Source organism: Mustela lutreola, chromosome 13 (genome assembly GCF_030435805.1).
Source record: "Mustela lutreola isolate mMusLut2 chromosome 13, mMusLut2.pri, whole genome shotgun sequence".
NCBI classification, from domain to species: domain Eukaryota; kingdom Metazoa; phylum Chordata; class Mammalia; order Carnivora; family Mustelidae; genus Mustela; species Mustela lutreola.
In genome coordinates, this window is record NC_081302.1 from 80,515,619 (window position 1) to 80,539,988 (window position 24,370).

A 24,370-nucleotide genomic window follows, 5' to 3' on the forward strand; every position below is an offset into this window, starting at 1 on the left:
GTATGGACTTGTTGGTCATTGTCTTTTTTTCAGTTACATAACCTCCTGTTACAACTGCTTGAGCAAACCAAGATAAATCCCACTTTCAAGCAGGACCAAACAAAGAAGTCTTTCTAGAAGATCAAACACTTCTCATCAATCTGGCAGAGGGACCTTCTTACTAAGAAACCACCCCTACTGGCTGAGGAACAGACTGTACAGGGACTCTCAAGGTAGCCAAACACACATTCCACACCCCCAAACACCTTGTGTTCACCTTTTCCAACAGAGTAACAGCCCTCATTTAAATCTTACCAGTTTGTCACAAGGATTCCCTGAGGGCAGATGAATGAAAACATGCAAACTCGAGGCCTCATCTTGTGTGAGCTGGGTCTGTTGTGGTACAGCGGCTGTGCATGCTGCTGGCTGCTACCCTGAGCTCCTGTGTCCTGGACAGGGTTACCAGGCTGGGATTTCCCCGGCCTAGCAATTGTTAAATCCACCCTGTCGCCACTAGCCTGGAGAAAACACACATATATAATCACCAGTCATTAATGATGCTTCTCACTTAAAAAAATTATAGGGAGGGTCATTTTCAATGCACTTATCATCGCTGTATCAGAGCCTCACCTGAGTGGGGACTGAAGGACCCTGCTGGGGGTGGGGCAGACGAGGGAGTTCATTTCAGGAGCTAATACTTTAAAACTTCTGCAGGTAAAAGAGCCACACACAGACCTCTTGGGTAAACCTTCCCTAATCCTGGAAATACCAAGGATATAACCAAAGCAAAGCCTGGGTTCTGATCTCCCCATGATTTCTTGAAGGGTAACTGTCTTTTTATACTTCCCTCCCCTGCAAAACTGGCCTTGGCACTGAGAGAAAGAGAGCAAAGAAGATATAAGGACGAACGGATTCTAAACTGGATTACAATCCTTTGTGATTTCTGAAATAAATTCCAAGATGGCTACTTTGAGAGTGATAATCAATGAAACTACATGTAGCTCTGTTTCCACACACTACAGCTTCAAATCGAAAATAGGGATCAGCTTAAACAGTCCTGAAAAGAATGATAACAAAGGTCCTGTAAAACAGGATTAGTATTTATATACATCACAAATTGTGTGCGTATATATGCCATATGTGCACTCACACATAAATGTAATTTTAGAGGTGATGACAACCACGTTAAATTTAGAGGTCCATTATCTGTATTTATAGATCTAGATCTGAAACACAGATTCACATTTATTATACTTTTTAAAGCTATTTTATCTTTGCTTTTAACGTACAGGCCTGGTCTACTTGATGCTGATTCTTGGTCAAGACTACAACGTTCCAAGTTTACTATCATTGCTATGGGAAAATTTGACAGCCTGCGTTCAAGAAGCTGTGGTGGAAAGTAGAACACTCCTCCACCATGACTGCAGTCAGTAATGTTAAGAAAGCACTCCAGTTTCAGTTCTCAAGTTGGAAAAGGAGTGAAAACCATAATTTTTAAAAAATGATTTTATTTATGTATTTGAGAGCGAAAGCGAGAGAGCAGGGTGGAGGGGCAAAGGGAGAGGGAGAAGCCGACTCCTCGCAGAGCAGAGAGCCCAATGTAGGATCTGAGCCGGAGGCAGATGCTGAACCGCGGAGCCACCCAGGTGCATGAGTGATAACCAATTTTAAGGCCCTATTAGAGTCACTTACTTATTCAAGTATTTCATTAAACTAGTTTCAGACAATTCTTCAAATAACTGAAAGAATAACACTTCTCATGTGGCCAGAGTCTGGGGATTTGATCTAACAGGTAAATGCCAAAGTAGGACGCTTACAATCCAGATATTTGAGATTCTGACACTTCCGAGTATTAGATCACATGGTGTGAAGGGTGAGAAACCCCTGTGATCTCATTTCAATATTAAGAATTGTTTGCTTTACTGCCTAACCCTCACCACTACCAAATACTCTATAACCAGTAATTTAGCTTTATGGGAAGACCCCTGCTCATGCAAACCTATTAACAAACAAATCCCTGATCTTTTTTGATTTCTTAAAAGACAAAATTCTGGGTGTGTGATGGAAGTGGACATATAAGCTTTAAACGATGGGCCAACATTTGGGTTTAGGCCAACTGCCTATCTAACTCTTCAGGGTTTCAAGACAACAAAAGAATTCTGTTAAAGTCAAGATTTTTAAAAATGCAGGATGCCTAAATGACAATACCTGTATTTCATAAAATAGTGGCATGCCCTTTTGCTGGGAGTATATACTGGTATGATCTTTCTAGAGGGAAGTTAAGCAAAATGTCTTAAACTTGAAAACAAAACATTAAAGTCTGTTGACAGGGGAGTGTTTACGTAAGTTTTAGCACAACACGTCTACAATACAGCTATATCATGGTGCATCTATTTTCAGGGTAAGAAGTCCACAGCATACAGCTGACGTAAAGAAAGGGTGGCAAACTCAGAATTTGTAAGCTGACTGCATGTCTAAGTAACTACGTAAATAGGTACCTATTTATTTGTAGGCATATACAGAAAAATGACGATGTTATTCAAAACTTTAATGTCACTATCTTATGGACTTTAGGCTGACTGTGATTTGGACTTCCTTCTTCATTTTCTGTATTTTGTCTTCCTTAGTCTCCTTTTCAGACATGGAATACATGTTATTCTCAGAATCCAAAACATTAAGATGTTTTTCACAAAGAAACAACTTGAGCAATATATTATATTTGGTATCATATATAAGTATCTGTATTCAATTTTTTTAAAACTCAAGTCTGGGACAAGAGACCAACGCCTGAATCTCCCTCCTAATGCAAGATGGCTACCGGGTGTGTGTGTTCCCATAGTTATAATGAACCAAACATTTGTGAAAAGGAGTAATGAAATGGGATTTAAATTTGGGTTTTCTTACACAGTACTTAAATCTTCATTGTTAATTCTGTTTACTATACACATTTCCCAGTGACTATCAACCTACTTTAATTCCTGATGCTCGATTATGTTACTGCTTGGTTTCCTCTATGTCAGAGTGTTTTCTTCTGCTTACTTAAAACAAAACAAAACAAAACAAAATAAAACACCATACACATCTTTGTTTCACCCCTATCATTGTAGGAGATACCCATATCATTAAATGCTCTGGTAGGTTATAGAACCGGAAGGTCTGGCCTGGATTATTTTCTACTTTTTCTATCTTATTTTTTTAAAAAATTTTTAAAGCTGTTTTCTTTTTTTTTAAGATTTTATTTATTATGTATGTATTTATTTATTTGACAGAGAGCAAGAGAAGGAACACAAGCAGAGGGAGTGGGAGAGGGAGAAGCAGATTCCTGGCTGAGCAGAGAGCCCCGATGTGAAACTGGATACCAGCAGCCTGGGATCATGCCTGACCGAAGGCAGATGCTTAATGGCTGAGCCACCCAGGTGCCCCTCTACTTTACCTATTTTAATGCTCATATTGAAAAATATTTTTCTCTAATAATAACCATCTTTACTTCACAGGGATACTATAAGAACACAAGTTATAATGTGTTTGAAATGCTCTGAATGCTTTATAAAAAGGGCACTACAGAGATAATGAGTTCTTCTCAATAAAAATTGATTTTCCCCACTTGTATGGAGGTGAAGTGGAGAGTGAACGTTACAAGAGCAGGGAAGTCACAACTTTGGAACCACAGCTCCTTCAAGCTTTGCTTGTCTCACCTGTTTTCGGCAGGGAGCCTGCTTCTCTCTCGGACCCTGCCTGCCACTCTGTCTGCCTGTGCTTGCTCTCTCTCCCTGTGTAAGCTGCAAAAAAGGGCAATCTGGTTCTTTCTGTCTTGGCCACAAAGGTGTCAAAATGTGAAAACCAGCTACAAGAGTTCCTCCACGGAGAATCAGTTTAGGAGCTGGGGTAGAAGGAATACAGGGTAAGGTGTCCAGAGAGCTGTGCCAACCTCATGCAACCAGAATACTACTAATATCGTAAAAGGACAGCAAACACAGGAATGTGGTAAATATGATAGGATCAGAAACTGGATTTTACATTAGCTGGATTAGTTATGTTTCCTGTATTCTCCTATTGCCTCTTCGGATTTAGTCAAGAACAAAACACTGGAAGTTCAGTCTGTGTCAGCCAGGCCAAGTGCAATGAAGGAGGGGTTTTGGGCCCAAGTGTCGAAGTGGAAATCACAAACTACAAGAGGCAGAATACAGATGGGCGTGGAAACCAAAGCCAGGAACCCCCAGTGGAAAGGTCAATCCTTGCTGCTCTTGGAGCCTAGTTTGTCTGTCTTCCCCTCTGGACATTTCTCTTGAAGAATTAAAAATCCTAGAGGTTCTAAGTTTGGTTTTAATGAAGAAGACAGCTATTCCCAACAGGATATCATAACCAAATCCACTCTTTTATTGACTCAGCAAGTTTGTCCTGGGTATCGACTCCAGGCACAGCTCTGTGAGAAGCCTGTCCCATGTACGTAATAATGGCGGCTGCCATCCCCAAAGGAAGACACTGCATTTGAATAACTCTCTGTGACCAATTATGCATTCAGTGGTGAAGAGAAGGAATGTCTTCAGCACTTAGTGTGAGAAGAGGTCTGAATGGGTGATAATGGCAGGGCAGGGCTTTCTGGATGAAGGTGGGGAAGCTGTAGCACAATGGGGACAGGCTGGAACGTGGAGGGAAGCAAGGAGACTGCGATGTCTGGCTTTTCTGCTACATTATACATTCTATGAGGGCAGGGCTTGCTTTTTGCTCTTAATTATACCCTCAGCTCTGACCACCATGCCTATGATGTTTCAGTAATACACCGATGGCTACAGCTGAAAGAAAAAGCAAGGGTGAAGGCTGAGGGGACAGGTTGTGTAAGACTTCAAAGAGGACCTGGACTATTAGATTAATCAGTATGGACTTGATTCTCTGGTCCAATCTATCCAGGGAAAGCAGAGTCACAGGTGAATTAACCGGACAATGTCATACCGGATTTCAGAGCAGAGTAGGGAGGCAGGGGTTTTGATTCTCCTGGGTTAGACATGAAGCAGTGAGGGCACAGACCAGAGAGATGGCAGGGAAAAGAGAAGGGGTGAATACCAACAGACTGTGCGGAAGGACCCAGCAGTGAAATCGAGGAGGCAAGAGTCCTTGAGCTTGGGTTCCTAGAAGACATCTTTTATCATTCATGCCTATTTCTTCTCTCCTAAATATCCATTCTTTTAGCTTCAAGTACCACATACACTTGCATGGGTCATATATCCAGGTCAATTTTCACATACACTCTAGAATTCACATGAACAGTGGAATTCTGGCCATCTCACGCTCATCAGTATGCCCTCTAACACAATATCATCTTGCCCGAAGCAAGTTCATTTGTTGGAGTAGCTCATTCTTTTTAAAGAGAAGAGGGAGAGGGTAGCACCAAGGATTAGGGCAGAGTCAGGCTGTTTGTGGATGAGAGTGCATTTGAGAGCCAAAAAGAGGTGGTCATGATTTTCGAATTCTATCTTAAATTCAATGCTGTAAGTTTTAAGTAACTTGTGCTGTGTGACCCGTCTTTTCTAGATTATAGACATCCGTGTAGAGAAGGATGAATCAGACAACGAAGGAAACTGATGGATGGTACCCTGGGACTAGGGATAGAGCCAATGGGACAAGAGAATTTAGCAGTGAAGGTGGCCCCGAAATAGACAACCATGGAGACCAAGCCAGGAGGAATCCAGCTGGCCTGGAGAGCCACACACTGAGGCACATGCGGGATCCAATTTAAGATGGCGGTAAAAATACATTCCATGAGTTTGGGGGAAATCGGAGAATTTACTGATAAATTATGATCTGTTTAGCACTAAAAAAAAAAAAAAACAGTAAAACTTACCTTTTTATAAGTCAGATTCCACAGTACCCTAATTTCCCAATTTTAAATTGATGAATAAGAGCAAAAAAAGAGGCAAGTTAACAAAATAATTTAAAAAATTGATACCTGAAGAATTGGGTCTCCAGCAAGAAGTCTTCCATCTTTGGCGATCACCCCATCCCGACAGACTTCCTGGATAACAATGTATCTGTTGTTCAGTGGCGCTAAGCCTCCCCCAACAATCCTAATTCCTAGCTGAATATAAGGATCAGACCGGTGAATTTCAATTGTAGTAATTTTGCCTTCTGGAAAACTAACCGGCTGTTGCATAGCTGCCAAGGTAAAAATGAGAGGGAGAAAAATAGAAAGAAAAACGTTTTATATTTTGATTATCTTCACGTAAGTAAGTTATCATCTATCATTAGTGATGACCTTATGTTAATAGATGATTCATAACAAAGCAATACCACCGGATAAGAAAAACAGAATGACCAAACACCAATAGATAAGATTAGCAAAACACTTCCTCTTCGAAAGGTGAATAATCAACAAATAACTACTATGCATCAGATCACTAGGGACCACATAGTGATCTGATAAAGAAATATAAAGACAATATCATCTTGTCCTAATTGATCAGAGAAACTCTGACCCATGAAACAGCTGTAAACAGTGCAAGGCAGTACATATGAAATAAAAAAGACAAACTCTGTGACATACAATCACCGTAGTGGTTGACAAAATAACCACATTAAGCAAGAAGAGGAGGGTCTTGATCTGAGCAGTAGGAGATAGAAGAATTGTTATAGCCATGGCTGGGAAAACTGGGATTTTTAGAAAAATTGGAATTTTCATAAGAGATAAACCTATTTAAAAGTAAGACAAAGGGCCAACTACTAAGATATGCCCAAGATCTATGACTAGAGGTTTTCTGCGTGTTTCCTGGTGGGTCATGTAGACAGATCAGTGGCTGCTACCAGAGGACAGCAAGAGTCAGACACATGGCCTTGGGAGTCAGATACATACCTAGCCATTTCGTGGCTCTCAGACTTTGACCAATGACTCCCTGACTAAGTTTCCTCATCATTAAAAAAAAGCCAGTATTGGTACAAGCATTTAATAAGTTAATATATGTAAAGTGCCTGGCACAGTGCTGACACAGAATAAGCACATAGGCTGAGGTATTATTTTTGTTCTTCTTGATGCTGTGGATTTCTTAGTCAAGAAGCAATAGGCTTCAAAACAAACAAAAGAAGCCTGCTGATGACCAGTGAATTTGTGGACTACAACAGAAGAGGGGGAGGGGGAAGAATAAGCCTCAAGGTAAGACTCGCTTTCTCTTTCTAAACGGCAAACTGTTAGGCTTGTACACTTAAAGGGTGAATATGTGATACGTGAAGCAGATCTCAGTAAAATTGTTTGTTGAAGAGGAAAAACAACAACAACAACAACAACACCCCATGTAGGGAAAGTAATAGGGAGTACTGAGAAGAAAGGAAATATCTGATTTGAAAACAGATGAAAAGCAAAAGCAAGGTGAAGAGCACATACTGTCTGTGGCCGTGTTCTCCTCCAAGGCGGGGTTGTCCAGGCCAGGCTCCTCAGGCCATGGGGGCAGAGACGCTGATATCAAGCTGCACTCAGCAGGTGATATGCCTGTCCCTGAACAGTCCGTTTCGAGGGATAAAGTACCTGGAAGATCTATTACAGTGGTTCCATTTTCATTCTCAATCTCTGTCTGAGCTTTATCAGTTTTCCTCCTTTCTAGGGCAAGTCTCCGATGAGAAGCTCCAGGACATCTAGAGAGAGAGCATTAGGGGGTTCCCAGATGATTTGAAAGGAAAAATGATTGACCGCTTGTGCCCCAACAACAGAATAGCCACTGCTTCATTGCCAAACTCACAAGTGGTATGTAATTCTGATTTTAACCTCTGCTCAAACTAAGTTCCTACCACACTGTGTAGCAAACTTAAAACAGGCGTTGGCATAAATAGTGGCTTCGTGCATGTCTCAAAAAATACTTCAATAAAAACCTGTATTCAGATACATACTAGTCCCAGAAATACACCAGCACAGTTGACGGTACCCTGCAAATACTATTCTGAGATCCTGATTGCATAACCCCCTTTTCACAGGGATGGCTTAACTCCTTAACAGGAGTGGAAACAGCTGTCTTCGTCTACAATGTGCTCCTGCATCCAGACTTGGACCCTGAGTGACACTGTTCCTTTCCAATCTCAGGGCCAAGGGTACACATTCATTTATTAGTGAGAAGCAATACATCTGAGGCTCTGCCACTTGCAGAAAAGCAGAGCAAAGGCTCAAGAGGCTGCATATGGTGGGTGGCGGTCTTATGTCTAAACTGCAGACTTCATTCAATGATAGTGTTTTTTAAAATCTCAAATTTCATGAAAAATCAAGTATAGGATAAATTTATTGAAAACTGGAAGCTATCCCTTAGCTGTAAAAGTAATGAATTTCCCCTCACAAACTAAAGATAAGTTGTGGGTTTCAAGTTCTTGCAAAAGATTGCTATGGAATTTCTTTCTTTGTATTTTTCTCATTCCTGGTTTCCTCATCACCTTATTAAGAGGACAAAGGATTTCCCTTCTGCACTGTTGTGCCGCACTCCAGGAAATGTTCCTGCAAGGACCTGACAAGTAACTTGGAATATTGTATCACTGAGAAAAACGATTTTTGTCAAGTAAGTAGATTGCATGAGAAATGCATTTTAAAACTCTTTCATTCAATAAAAAAATGGTGACAAAAAGTGGATCATAAAACAATACTTGAGATTAAAACTATAGGGAAAGATTCAATTCCCCAAATGCATATCACACACTGGTATCCATATGCGTAACAGCCAGTCTTCGATGGAGAAACAGACTAGGAACAGGGTTTGGGAAGGAAACATAAGCAGAATGTGCACAGCTGCGAAAGAGCCTAGCTAACAACTACAAAATCCTAAAAACTAAGTAACTGTAAAGCCCCTCTTATTTTATCCAAGAATAATTTTTTTTTTCTGTTCTTTCTTTTTTTTTTTTTTTTCTGTCAGAGAGAGTGAGCACAGGCAGAGGCAGAAAGAGAAGCAGGCCTCCTGCTGAGCAAGGAGCCAGATGTGGGACTCAATCCCAGGACTCTGGGATCATGACCCGAGTGGAAGGCAGCCTCTTAACCAACTGAGCCACCCAGGTGTCCCCATGAATAAATTTAAAACTGGATCCCTGAAGTTGTTAGGTAAAGAACCAGGTATACTCACATCTCAATGGAATAGCAAATTGCTAAGAGGGACTAAAGACAGGTATTTTGTGTGATATCACAGAGAACTATGGAAGAAGGCATTCATCTAGCACTCAGGAAGGTTACAGAAGACTACGCAACACCCACCTTTAAACAGATGGGGAGCTGGGCACACAGAGACGGAACATTTAGCCAGGAGGAGACAATGAAAGACTTCAAACTACACAAGGGAGGCAAGAGTGTCAAGAAAAAATGACATAGATTATACCATAGAAAGAAAAAACAAGTACATATGAATGGAAAAAAACACAAGCCTCATTAACATTTTTAACTAAGACATAAGACTGGCAAGTCATCAGAATTTTTAATAGTTAAAAAGCTTAATATAACTTTTATTTAATGGATGACAGATTTTTAAAAACATATTTTTCTACCTTGCTTGCATGATATAGCAATTTAGCCAGCAAGTACTCTTAGGAAAGAAACTAGTTAAGAGTATCAGCTCTTCCACTTATTGACAACCTCTTCCATTTATTAACAACCTCTCTGCCCATATTCTTCTTTATATAACAAAGATAAGACGGCCTAACTCATAGAGCTGTCATGAAAACTAAACTGCTTAAAATACTGCCTCATAAATAATAAGAACTCAATACAAACTAGTGACTACTAGTATCATAGCAACTTAAAAGTACTCAAGCTAGGGCTCCTGGGTGTCAGTTGGTCAAGCGACTGCCTTCGGCTCAGGTCATGATCCTGAAACCCAAGACTGAGTCCTGCAACTCACTCCCTGCTCAGCAAGGGGTCAGCTTCTCCCTTTGACCCTCCCCCCTCTCATGCTCTCTTTCTCTCTCTCTCAAATAAATAAAATCTTTTTTTAAAAAGCACACATGCTATACAGTTTTCTTACAGAACATCTGTATCAAGTCTTATAACCTATAAGACTTAAATAAAACGAAACAAAACCCTACAATAAAATTACTTTAAGTTAGTTTACCTGAGCAGTTTCTGTTTTCAACTTGTCAATACTGGGGGTGTTCCTCTGTAATCCACTGGCAGCCAGTGACAGAGTTTTAATATCTTCTTGTACTTCAAGCATGGCTTTTGAAGACATTCTACTAATTTCTTCTTGTACCTGTTTCTGTTCCTTCACAAATTTCCTAAAAAGATACATAAAACTGAATTCCAAAAAAATACACCTTTGGTTTCCTATAGGAAAAAAGTATATTTACTATAGGCTGGTCAGAGTCCTAGAGTTTTTTAAAAAGGAAATATTAAAAATTCATCCACAGTTCACATGCTTTTTTCAGATTGACAATAAAAGAATTTTAATTCCCATTATTCTGCTTTGTATATAAAAATATTAAAATTTTTACCAACACCCAAGTTAAAATGTTTAAGAGGAAGAAGAGATGTTCCCCTTAAAATAGATTCTAACATTCTTCAACATGATATATCTAATTACATTTGACACACTTACTGGAGGTTTTCAACATCCTGGCAGATGACAGGAGGGAGATTTTCATCCTTCAGTGCTTTACTATCCCTGAGAAAAACGCCACAGATAGATTAAATCCATTGAGGTTCTAAAAAGCTGACAGCTGAGTTCCACTACATAAGTGTTAAAGGGGAGGAGGTAAAACAAATATTCCCCATTTATAGCTCTTATGGTTGATTTCAAATCTCTTTATAAAAAAAATGTTGTTTCCTGACCTTTAAAATAGCTTTAACAATTCATCTGACAGGGAGATTTCTCTTCTAAAAGGACTGGCACCTATCATAAGTACACTAAAATGCATCTGACCAAATGTTTAAGAAAAAAAATTAGAAAATACAAGAGATTAAATAGTGAACTTAGTTCCCCTGGCTCAAAAACTGTATGACTGACCTTTTATTTCGTTCAAAAATATTAAAGCATTCATTAAAGAAAGTCTACAAACTTCTCATAATGAGATTCTCATTGTATTTTACTTGATTTTTAGAATTTCAATTTATTCTTCAACAAAATAAAACCTAGGGATAGACTAAGGGAATCATAAATATTTAGTGAGAATAGGAAGAGGTGAAATGTGGCATGGTGTAATGGAATTATGAGTTAAAATTCAGTCACAGATCTGCTACTACTTCCTTGATAGAACCTGAAGCAAACCTCAGTCTCCTACAGCTTTCTTATTTATGAAATAGGGCTAAAGTATACAGAAGATATTTTGGAGGCATGAACTTGATCATTTATTTACAAATGTTTTATCTAATGTAATACAAATTAGGTGAGAAAATGTAAGTGCTAGTAAAAATAGTGATCTTCAAACTGATCTGATGTATATTATAGATAGAGGCTTTTCTCCCTCTTCATCATCAGAAAATAAATGGGACTGGTATAGTAGTTTATATAGAAAAGGTATATATACCTAAAACTGAGCATAAAGTATTCCAGAAAGCATTGGTTATAAACTTTCCTAATGATTAAAAATTAAAGACCTGACCTGCCAAAATCTTTCCAGAGCATATGTTTATTATTTTACTTTAGACAAAAACTGATTCAAAGAATTTTTCTTCTAAATGTCTATATAGATTTTTTTTACTTCCGATGAGACCACCTGCCTATAAATTAACAAATAAAATTCTTCAAATAAAATACTTTAAAATTTAAATTGTAAACCTACTCTGGTCTTGTTCCTGTTTTATCACCTAGAAAATTCAAGAAGCTTTATGTAAAAACAGGTCATTTATCAATGTATTCCAAATTCAAGTTTTAATTTAACACAAACTTAGGTATAAATAGAAACTTCTAAGCATTTTACAGACAGACTTGTAGACATCATGTGAGGTCACTTGTCACAAACTCCAAACAACATACTATGGGGACATGTTTGTATACACATAAACACATAGTTACGTAGCTGATTTGTATCTATTTCTTTCAAGGGCGAGATTCTTCCTCTTTGAACTATCTTCTATGAAAAATATTCTTGCTTAGCACAGTTGACCTCCTGCAAGTTCTACTGGTTACTTTCTTAGGTTCTATCAGTTTAGAATACTAAAATATGTCAGACTACCCGGATGTCTCTAAATATTTTACAAAAGCAGCAATTTTTTAAGATGATGTTTTTAATGTGTGCAGATAGATCAACAGCTTTCTTATGAACACTTATTTAGTGGCTATCATTATTAGTGTATGTCTAAAAGTAGAAAAGTAAAAATGCTCCGTCAGCAAACTGCAGTGAATCACTTTCTGCTTTTCCAGAATTTACTTCACACTGCAAAATAAGACCTGCTTAATGAAGGAAATACAGGAACACACAAAACTTCATCCCATCAGAGAACCTTAATGGTTCCTCTTTCAACCTGTTTTGGCACTTACACACACATTTTTAAACGTGATCAGGATGACATAAGTTATGTGCACATATTTTCTCAGGATGTTGAAATTAAGTCTTTTTCATGTCACTTAACATGATTTTAAATGACCACAGAATACTGATGACATAGCTGTATCAGAACCTTTATGCCCAACCCTCTTCTTAACATGTACGCATTTACTATATAAACAATGCTGCTACAGTCAATGCCTTTATCTCCAAATGCTTGTGCATGACTTTATTTGTATTCCACAAAAAGAGGAATTTATAGGTCAAAGATTACATCAAGGAAAACCTACATATTATCAAACTGATCCTTTAAAACAACTGTTCCAATTTATCTTCCCACCTACTACGAATAAGTAATTTTTCCGACACACCCTCAACAACAATGGACATTTTTCTGAAACAATCTGCCAGTACATAGGTGAGAAATGCCACTTCATTATCATCTAAATTCATATTTCTGACAGTACTAAGTAAAACATTTCAAATATTAATTAGACAAGTCTATTTCTCCTTGAGTGAATGGTCTATTCAGGCTATTTGAGGTATATCTGAGGTATGTTTCTCACTGACTTCTCAGAGCTATTTTAACATTAAGCATATTAATTATCTCATACATATACGTTATGTGTCTATTTCTAAAATGAGACCTTAATTTCAAGATACATCTCAATTTCAGATGTTAAAATGTGAAGAAAAAAAGCATCTAAACAGCTAGTATTTTAGTTCCAACCTGTCCTTTACCTTTTGCCTTTGTCCAGAAACAAGATGGGATTGGGAGGGAGACAAACCATAAGTGACTCTTAATCTCACAAAACAAACTGAGGGTTGCCGGGGGGAGGGGGTTGGGGAGAAGGGGGTGGGATTATGGACATTGGGGAGGGTATGTGATTTGGTGAGTGCTGTGAAGTGTGTAAACCTGGTGATTCACAGACCTGGGGATAAAAATATATGTTTATAAAAAATATATGTTTATAAAAAATAAAAAATTAATAAAAAAAAAAAAAAAGAAAAGAAAACTTAGGCCTGTTTTTGGCCGACCGTGGGCCCTGACTAGTCCATCTAGCTTGGCATCTGTAATACCTGTGGACTGCTGTCAAAGCTCACTGTCAGCACTCCACCTCTGTTCCTGCCCTCCTGCACATTATCTTCCACATGGCTGCCAGAATGCTCTTCTTCAAACACGTATCTCATGTCCTATTATTCACATCAAACCCCTAGTTGGTCTCAACTGTCCTCCGTGTAATTACAAAACTCTTTAAGATGACATACACGACCCTTCCCTTTATGACATCTGGAATCTGATCTTGCCATGCTGCGGCTCGCTGGTTTTCCAGCAGTTCTTCAAAAGAGTAAAGATCATCCTTGTCTCTAGATCTTACTCCATGCTGCCCCCACTTATAGACGACTGCTTCCAAGCCCTCTTCATCTATCAAACCCAATACAGCAGGTCCAGGCTAACTGATGAAGCTGCTAGGGAAACAGAGAAATCCTTTAGATTAATAAAGAACCCCTGGACACGTATAGCAGGTTAAAGGAACTGGATGTGCTATATCAGGTCATGTGCACTTATTCTACATACTCCTTTGGTTCAACTCTGAGGCACAACACAAGAAGAAGACAATGGGAGAAGGTGGAGTGGCGCGGGGGTGGGGGGGGGCGAAGGGAGATTAACTCCTTATATTTCTCTTACTCCTTTGCCTCTATCAAGTCTTTCATGTGGAGCCTAAAAGCAATTGCAATAAATAGAGAACCAGTTTCATAATTAAAATCAAAGTAGTTCAAGGGTACCAGACTGCTTCAGCTGATTAATAAAAAAAGCTGCTAAAACATCTAAGATAATTTCTTCTAATTTTGATGCGGCTACAAAGAAAACTAAGTAAAACCAAGAGACAAATCCCTATGTTTAAAAATCAATTTTCGGGGCGCCTGAGTGGCTCAGTTGTTAAGCATCAGCCTTCAGCTGAGGTCATGATCCAGGGTCCTGGGATCAAGCCCTGCATCAGGCTCCTGGCTCAGCAGGAAGCCTGCTTCTCCCTCTCCCACTCCCCACTTGTATTCCCTCTCTAGCTGTCTCTTCTTCTCTGTCAAATAAAATTAAAAAAAAAAAAAGTAAAATAAAATAAAAATCAATTTTCATTCAAAGTTATCCTAAATTTTCTAAGTTTAAAAGGATTTTAGGATAGCTAGCTTTTAAAACAGTACTTTACCCTAGAATTGTCTACATCCAAATAAAAAATTCTTGCACAGATATATGGACACCTTCAACTGTAATCATTCTAAGTTTTTCAGAGGATTCAATGCAATACGAGAAACATGCTTTCATCAGAGGCAGAAGACACAATGCAAGACAAAACAAAAAAAATCATGCACAGGAAATCAACAAAACTAAAACATATTTCAAAATGAATCTGGATTGGTAATTTTTAAAAAGAATATCCAGCATTGCAAGAGCACAGTGAGAACGGCATTTTCATACTGGCTGGTGGGTAATCAATTGGGAAACTCCTTCTAGAAAGTAATTTTACAATATTTACGAAGAGTCTCCAAAAATCTCCCTCTCTTTAAGCCAGTGATTAAGTTTCTAGGTATTTGTCTTTAAAAAATAATCAAAAATATGAATGAAAATTTATAAGAAAAACAAACACATAGAGAGCATTCATTATGTGCCTGGCTCTACTGAAGTCTTATAAACTGTAATCCTTGGGCCAACAATGTCAAGTAGTTACTGTTCTTTTCCCCCACTTTACAGATAAAGGAACTAAACACAGAGGGATAAATAACTTGAACAAGGTGACAGAGCTTATGAACAGTGGAGGGGATCTGAAGCCAGATTTCAGCTCAAGTCTATCCCCTTAAGCTACAATACCACATTGCCTCTCCCCATAAAGATGCTCAATATGTTGATACTTCCTAGAATTACGAACTGAATACAAACACTAATAATGGAAGGACGGCTGATTAATGATGTATCGATTCATAAAGCTGACTTAAGCAGCAATAAAACACTCCTAAAGAATTACTGAACTGACAAATATTGGTGATATAACATATGAGAAAGAACAGGTTACAAAGCAATCCAGTTGACCTTTGAACAATGTAGGGATTAAGGGTCCTAAACACCCAGGCAGTTGAAAATCTACACATAATTTGACTCCCCAAAATCTTTACTAATAGCTTCCTGCTGACCAGAATGTTTACTGACAATATAAAGTCTATTCACACACACTTTGTATGTGATATGTACGACATACTGCATTCTTACAATAAAGTAAGATAGAGAAAAGAAAATATTAAGAAAATCATAAGGAAAACACATTTACAGGACTCCACTTTTACTGGAAAAAATTCACATATAAGTGGACCTAACCAGTTCAAAGCATGTTGTTCAAGTATCAACTTATATACCATACATGTGTTCATGATCCCAACTTAAGAACATATATGAATACACACACTGATAGCTACATAACCGTATGCATAAACAAAACTCAGTTTTCTAGGGAAATAAAATCTTAAACACATAATACACAAAAAATTTGTGAGATATAAAATAAAAGTAAAAGTAAAAACTTTACTACTGAACATGTAACTAAAAATCTTACTGACATAGAAATTTAAGTTACGGTTAGAATAGAACATTACTTACTCTTTTTATCTGATGAGGTACGAAAATCTATACCACCAAGACCTTCATTGCCTGCAGTTGAAGTAGCTGCTGTGGTTCCCAAAGTCAAGCCTAAAGTATTCTGTCCAAGTCCTACAAATAAACCAAATATAATTTACAAAGTCTTCACAATGATTTTTCCCTCAATGGACAAAATTCTCAAATGCTTTCAAGCTGGATCCCATTTTTCTTCATAATTGGCTTAAGCAAATAACATGGAATAAGTCTAAAGCTGGGATTTAATGGTGTATGTAGTCTGGATAATATGATTTTAACTCCTTTACGTTTTAGGTAATTTTTTAAAGTGTAGACACACAATGTCACATTAGTGTACAACAGTGACTTGAAAACTCTATACATGCTGTGTTCACCACAAGTGTCACTACCCTATCTGTCACCATACAACCTTATTACAATACCACGGATTATATCCATCCCTGTGACTGATTCCATAACTGGAAGGTTGTACCAACTCCCCGTCAGCCATTTTGCCTGTCCTCCCTACCCTTTCGGGCAACCATCAGTTCTCTGTATTTATGGGTCTATTAATTTGTCTTTACTAAAAAGGTCAGAGTTTATCTGTTAATTCAATAAATGTGAACATACTACTTGTTTTTTTTAAATCCTCCTGAAAAAGCAGTTTTAGTTTGTATATTTCCAGGTGAATACTTCTTGTCCTCTAGTCATGCTTTGTAATTGGATACTTTTTAAATTATCAAGTATTGGATGTGTTAATTAACTTGATGGGCATTTACAATGTGCACGTATATATGAAATCACTATGCTCTACACTTTAAATATCTTACACTTTTACTTCTCAATTATACCTCAGGACAGCTGTTAACAGATAAATAAATTACATAATAAAATAATCTGGTAATTATTTATAAGATTTCAGCAAATATTATAAATCTTATAAAGCAAATAGTTTCATTATTCATGAAATCTAAAGAACTGAGAGTTAGAAGCCTTACAGTTCAAACATCAAATTTCATACTCCCAAGCTTTTTCAAGAAATATTTAATGAAAGAAATAGACTTCATTTATTTAAATCCTACCTCACTGACAAAAGGATTGAAGGGGCTAAACTACAGTTAATCTTAAGTCATGAAGGTATGCTTGTAAATCAAGTAGCAAAATTTTAAAGACCACGCATTGGTAAATCATCTAAGTCTATGCATTACCAAGCTCACATAAGTGTGGTTCTTTTTGGACAGATGCTATTTACTTTAAACAGAGGAAACAGTAGAGGCACTGAATAAAAGCAGGGGATATATGAAGAGTGGATTTAAATACTGACAATGTGTGAAAAAAAATATAGCTAAATGAATGTCCATTAAAAAAAAAAATGCAGGGGTATGTTTAGTTAGCACAGCCATAAATCAAGCACTGACGTGTGTCTAGAGCCTAAGAAAAATTGTAGCAGGCCTAAAAACTCATTAGAAAGACACAAAAACAATCCTCCACCTCCCCTTTCTGTTATTTTTGTGTTTTGCTCTCATAGGACTCTTTAGGAGAGATGTTTAAACACTTATCCTACAAAGAAATGTATGTTACAGTCATCCAGTGATTCAGTTATTAGGAGATATTTTGAATACCTACAAGGTGAGACTACAGTGACAAAGACAAGTATCTGAAAGATAATGCAAACCTGAATGCTACAAATTTTTACAGATTATCTTCACCAACTCCTTTTTTCCCCTTCCACTGACCCAGAGTTTCTTCACTAAATTTAGTACCTGAACGGAGGACATGAAAGAGCTGTTTAATAGAAAACACTAGGTCATACTCCTTCATCTCTCCCACACGACCAAGTAATAGACACCTACGAGGTGTTGAGTAAAACTTCTGATATTAAATAGCCATTATACATGAACCTATGTATTACTGGGAATGCTATGATTTTCACATGTTTCAATGCCAAAAACTGTCATCCTACTTACTCACATTCCCTTCGGCGTATCGCTACAGAGAACCATGGCATTTTTGAGCTGGAAAGAAATACAAAAACCTTTCAGTCCTACCCTTGTTTTACAGATAACCAAAAGCTGCCAGATACTACATGACTACCTAAGACCTCACAATGATTTGGAATTACAACCAGGGCTTAATTCTAAGACTTCTGGTCTAGAGTTTGTTGTCTTTTTTTTTTTTTCCACTAAACGGGTTCAAATGACTATAAAAATACAATGTAAACTAAACCTCCTGAGAAAAAACCATTTCTTTATTTAAAGGTTTTTCCTGAATTAAAAAGTCATTGACTTTTTTAAAAACTCCAGTACTGAAAGGCTGTATAATGAGTCAGTGTCTGTGATCTATTAGGTTCCTTACATGCTTCCTTCTATAGCCCAGCTCTGTGAGATAATAAGAAAGAGAAGAGAAGAAAACCACAGATCTGGGATCTTTTCTCAAAAATTCTTACCCAGAGTTAATCCTGTAGTTATAGTTGCTGCTATTCCTGGGGACAAAAAGAGAAATAAAATTTAATCATCAATGGCAGATGACATTTTGGGGGGGTTATTACAAGGGCAAGACTTAGAGTCATCCTCAGGATATGATACTACAACAACCAGTATCTTCTACCATGACCGCTAATAGAAACGTTCTTCCTAGACCACTGGTTTTCATATTAACGGCTATATATAATTATATAGGGAATAAGATTTATAAATGCAAACAACGACTGCTTATAACAACATTAGGCAAGGAGAAAAAAAGCTACTCTAAGCCAACACTGGCACACAAAGTTGTTTCAAGGAGGTCACTGGAAGCTCCCGCATTCCTGCAGTTCTTACATTTTCTATGTGTGGCTGTGAAAAGTGGCAATCAAAGCTGGAATGTCAATGCATAAAGTGGTAACAGAGACCAAGAGGCCCTGCGGGTACAGAATAAAGAGTAAATAAAGAAATAAGCTTTTGAAATGGCAGCATTACTGACACACATTTTTAATAACCAAATATCTTTAAGTATTAAAAAACAGATTTTTATTATCGAAATGTCTACCAGAAACTTTGACCTCTTGCCCTTTTCCCATCGAAACAACTCTTTTAATAATATAAAAACTTAAAACGTCTCTTAGGAAGGTAAATTATAATGTTATAGCAAGAAAGGATGCTGACTGCCCCATATATGCAAATTAAAAAACGTCCAAATTGGTAAACTTGATTTATATTCACTAAGGTGAAACACTGCATTATATACTCTCATGTAAAAATTAAATTAATTCTTTATATTTAAAGAGGTAGATCTTCTTTGTGTCAAGTATACCAAAAAAGAAGTTATTTTGAAAAGAAATCTTGGGATGCGTGCGTGGCTCAGTTGGTTAAGTGGCGGCCTTCAGCTCAAATCATGATCCCAGGGTCCTGGGATCAAGTTCTGCAATGGGCTCCTTGCTCAGTGAGGAGCCTGCCTCTCCCTCTGCCTCCTGCTCCCCCTGCTTATTCTCGCTCTCTCTGATGAATAAATAAAATCTTTCTTTAAAAAAATCACATTTCTTCAAATTTGTTTCTCTTCTTTTTTGAAGATTTATTTATTTTTGAGAAAGAGCTTGGGGGAGGGGGGTGCAGTATGCATCAGGAGGATAGGGAAACAGAGACAGAATCTCAAGCAAACTCCCCAAGGAGCTTAAAGCCCAAAGAAGGTCTCATTCTGCAAGCATGAGATCATGACCCGAGTGGAAATCAAGAGTTAGACCCTTAACCAACTGAGCCATCCAAGAACCCCTAAATGGGTGTTTTCATTTACACTAGAATAGATCATAACCGATGTGAGGCCTACCACTGGCCCTTAAGTCCACATCCCTATATATATTTCCATCTTCATATTTACCATTTTTTAGGTCTGACACCAATGACAATCCCTATAAAGGGCAGAGATATAAACCAGAACCTTAAAAAGAATATCCCATAGCTACTCCCTGAAATGTGACAATCCTCCTTACCTGTATTTGTTCCTCCCAGAGTGAACCCAGTGGTAGGTTTCGTTCCAAAGAGCCCGGTTCCAAAACCACCTGAAGGAGCAGATGTCGTGGTAGGAGTTGCAGTGCTTCCAAGAGTTCCAAAATTGAGACCCACTGAAGGGTTGCTTATTTATAAAGAACACAAAATAAAGTCTACTGGAACCAGTATTTCCTAAAGAAAAATAAGAATTAACTCTTCAAGGTTAAACATTTTCTTTCTTTTCACATATTCAATATATTGCCATAAAATACAAAAAGAACTAACAATTTATTTTTAACCAACCCAATTCAAAAAGTCTCCTGTTTTCTTTAAATATAAGTCACATACAAAAGATTTCAGATCCCAAGGAAATCATAAACAGTATCACATATTCTCCTTTTCTAAGTTTTATTGACAGCATATTTTAAAATGGCCACAGAGAAGTCCTATGAATGTGGATCATTTTCCTCATGAATGACTCACATATAGTTCATATTTCTAAATACACTTGTTCTTTCCCAACTACTAAATAAAGAAAAATAAAACATACTCAGAAAAGTTCTTTTAAGTGATCTTTGCCACCTCTCTGTTGATTTATCACCATATTCGTGGATTTAGAAAGGGACAGGGGGATACAGTTACTTTTCTTGTCACCAAAACAGCATCAAGAACTGGGGTAGGGGTGAGAAGAGGAAAAGAAACATAATCTGACAAGAGGAAAATACAAAGTAATTACCCTCTATCCAGATTATGTGTTCATAAGCAGAAATTCTCTTCAGAGTTTCTGAAAGCTCAAAAAGAACAGCTGGTGATAGCAACTGATGTGAACAAAGTTCACAACTTTCAAATGTTCTTATCAAAACTCAAGGGCTCATATTTGCTAACTATAGTGGGAGACCAAATTATTAAAATGAACAAAATGTCTCAACAACCTAACACTCCAAAAATTGTACAAGAGAGTTAAAAGAGACTATAACACATAACATAATGGGAGCTCCCATTCATCCTATATAGGTATCTTTATTCTGTCTTGCCTGCCCTTCCAAACAGACATAATCCCACGAGAAGTCAAGGTCAGTTTTAAAAAGCTTATGTCTGGGACACTGCAATTTAAGGAGGTAGCGGTGTTATGGCTGGGTTCCAGTGCCAACTCTCCAATGTCCTGGGACGTGTGTGACATAACTTAGCCTTCTTGATCCTCTGTTTCCTTATACGCAAAATGTTAATAACTGTGCCCACTTAACAGATTTTTTGCAAAAGATTGAGAGATTATGCATGGTGAATTAACTTCACTTAATAAATGCTATTACTGTCATCATTAGGAACTTAATAAATTCAACTAAACACATTTTATACAATGTATTACACCAGCCAATCACTGTGAGAGGAACAGAACTTGAAACCAGTCATCAACACTGAGTAGGGGCTCAAAAAAAGGGTCCTGGGATCGAGTCCTGCATCGGGCACTCTGCTCGGCGGGGATTCTGCTTCCTCCTCTCTCTCTCTCTGCCTGCCTCTCTGCCTACTTGTGATCTCTCTCTGTCAAATAAATAAATAAAATCTTTCAAAAAAAATGGAGCGGGCCCGGTGTCTTAGTTTATCATTGATTTTAAAATTATCTCTAGGAACATGGGTATGTGAAGTACAGAAGGTTGGCAAAACAGGGTTTAAGGTATTACCAACAAAGCACAAAACTGTGAACACTTAATCAACTGAGCTAAAAAGGTACTTTAATAAATGTTATCGGCAAATTTTGAAGACCTCAAATTAAGGAAATGGTAGTTATGCTGTCCTCCCTCCCAAATAATTCAGTGATCCCATTTGGTTTTACTGCTATTCCATTAATATAGAAAGACGCACAATGAAATTTTTTTTATTTTTATTTTTACTGAAATTATGTATTTTTAGACTAAATATTTAAAATTTCTTGACAACTTAAGATAACTGAAGACACAAGGCACTGTTTCATAATTAAATGTGAAAACATTACCGAAGAAATACTTCAAAGTGGTATCTTCTTACTCAAGAAAGCAAAAGAGAATTTTCTCTACAGGAGAGAAATTTATTTAAAAGCTACCCCAAACAGGACCAAGTTTTGCCTCAACCCACTACTATCTGCCAATGGCTCATCAGAATGTGTTACTGTTGACTCCATCAGGTCAGGAATATTGTTTTAACTTCTCCAGCATGCCCTAATGTGGACTTAGAAAGTAACATTTAGGGAGCACTTACCAAGTGCCAGATATGATGTTAAGTACTTTATTCATCAGCATCTCTGTTCCAGATGTGGGAACTGAGGCTTGGAGAGTAACTTCCCTAAAATGATTTACCTAAAGAGACCAAATCGGGATGCCTGGGTGGCTCAGTGGGTTAAAGCCTCTGGCTTCGGCTCAGGTCATGATCCCAGGGTCCTGAGATAGAGTCCTGCATCTGGCTCTCTGCTCAGGAGGGAGCCTGCTTCCTCCTCTCTCTCTGCTTGCCTCTCTGCCTACTTGTGATCTCTGTCTGTCAAATAAATAAATAATTAATTAATTAAAATCTTAAAAAAAAAAAAAAAGGATATTTTTGACACAGCAATTGCGATAGCATTGAACTAATCTAAGTAGGAGATGATAGGAATAGTTTTCGCCAAATCGGAGAAGGGTTACTGGTTGAAAACCTGGAAGAAAGAGCCAGTACCCTTATTTATTTCACCATCTAAAACAGAGTCCATTATATGGAACTGTGTTCAATAAATATCTGTTCCATGAATGACAAGAGCTTGCAACAGGGCGGTGGCACTGGAGTGAAGCAAATGGAAACTAGGTAATTAAAATTAGGAGGCCTTGCTGATTAAGGGTGCAGAGAGAAAAGGAGGTATTAAGGGAAATTCCCAGACTTTTCCTTGACTGTGTAGTCTGTACCTACCCCGTTTTTCTTGGTAAATTATGTTTTTTTTTAATTTTTTTTAAGATTTTATTTATTATATGAGTGAGAGAGAGAGAGAGCTCTCAAGTAGGCAGAGAAGTCGGAGGTAGGCCCCTTGCTAAGCAGAGAGCCCCATGCGGAGCTCAACCCCAGGATCCTGGGATCATGACCTGAGCAGAAGGCAGAGGCTTAACCCACTGAGCCACCCAGGCGCCCCTGTACCTCTCCTTTTTAATATAAGGAAAATACTTTTGGCTTTTTACTCTACAATGACAACCCTCAAGCTTCAGGAGATAGATACCTTGTAACATTTTCTATGCACACTTCTTGATGTAATGAACTCCTCCCCTTTTACCTTAAAAAGTCGGAGTTCTAAAAATTAAATTTCTCACCATGAAAATGACCTTTGACTATTATTGTCTCTTTCTAAACCTCTGCTGACTGTATTTCGTCATCGCCTGAAGCGGTGCTTTAGCAGGTTGCACAAAAACGATAAACATGCTACCTACAGTTTTCAGTGTAACTAGAAGACAGTGTGAGTCATTCCACCATAACACTCACGAATACTACTACGCACACTGTTCAAAATGACCACCAAGAAATGCTGCAACACGTATTTAAAACAAAAACCTGCAGTAAAAAAGGACAGGGTTCCATGAGGTACCAAGAGGTGAGCTCGTTTAGAATACCACGAAATCATTAAAGCAGTGGAATGTCCAAAGCCGTATATCCTGCAATGAATTCTGAATTATCAGCGATAAAACTCTAATTGTCCCCCTTAAAATTTTACTATTGTCTTTTTCTGAAACCCCAGAATGACCCACAATGTCGTTCTCCGTTCTGTGCCTCAGACTGCCGCACTGCTAGGGCTCAGCGTGAAATCCCAGGCCCTTTCACCCAGCCAGACCCCACTGGACAGGGACACTGGGTGAACCATTGTGGATTCTGGGGACTCACAACCCTATGACCACCCTCCCGACCAGGCCCCCGAACGGCAGGACTATGAGGCTGGCGCTGCGCAAGTCTGTCTTTCTTTTTCGCAGACCCACTAGAAAGGAACCCAGCGCGAAGGGAGAGGGACGGGCCCACCCACGGGATCTCACGGAGAGGACCAGGCCGGGAAGGCGCAGAAGCGCAGTTACCTAGATGCCCCGTCCCGAAGGAGAAACCGCCGCCTGCGCCGGTCCCGCCGGGGGCTACGGTGGTGGAGCCCAGCGTGCCGGTCCCGAAGGAGAACCCCGTGGACATGGCTGCCGGGGCTCAGCGCCGAAAGCAAGCTGCAGCGGTTCTGGACGTTCCTCTCTCCTCAAAGCCAAGGCGGGCCAGGCAGCATCGCTCTTGCCCAGCTCAACCTGGCGGTAAATTCAAGCCCTAGAGGCTGAACAAACAAGGCCGAGGTGGGCGGGGCAACCACCCGAGAGCACGTTCCGGGTCCCGCCGCGCGCACGTAACCGGG

The 24,370-nt window shown here is 38.5% G+C and overlaps 1 protein-coding gene across 1 annotated transcript; it reads right to left on the minus strand.

Annotated features, from left to right (window-relative positions):
* Positions 1-162: 162 nt before the first annotated feature.
* Positions 163-24,162, minus strand: LOC131813645 (uncharacterized). Its single transcript, XM_059144004.1, has 10 exons — positions 24,057-24,162; positions 20,010-20,078; positions 19,898-19,928; positions 18,492-18,527; positions 10,518-10,583; positions 10,035-10,197; positions 8,380-8,450; positions 7,349-7,596; positions 5,924-6,129; positions 163-497 (listed from the first exon to the last, which is right to left on the minus strand). The coding sequence occupies exons 1-10, from the start codon at positions 24,160-24,162 to the stop codon at positions 291-293; spliced, it is 1,203 nt and encodes a 400-aa protein (XP_058999987.1). The 3' UTR covers positions 163-290.
* Between the last annotated feature and the right edge of the window lie 208 nt (positions 24,163-24,370).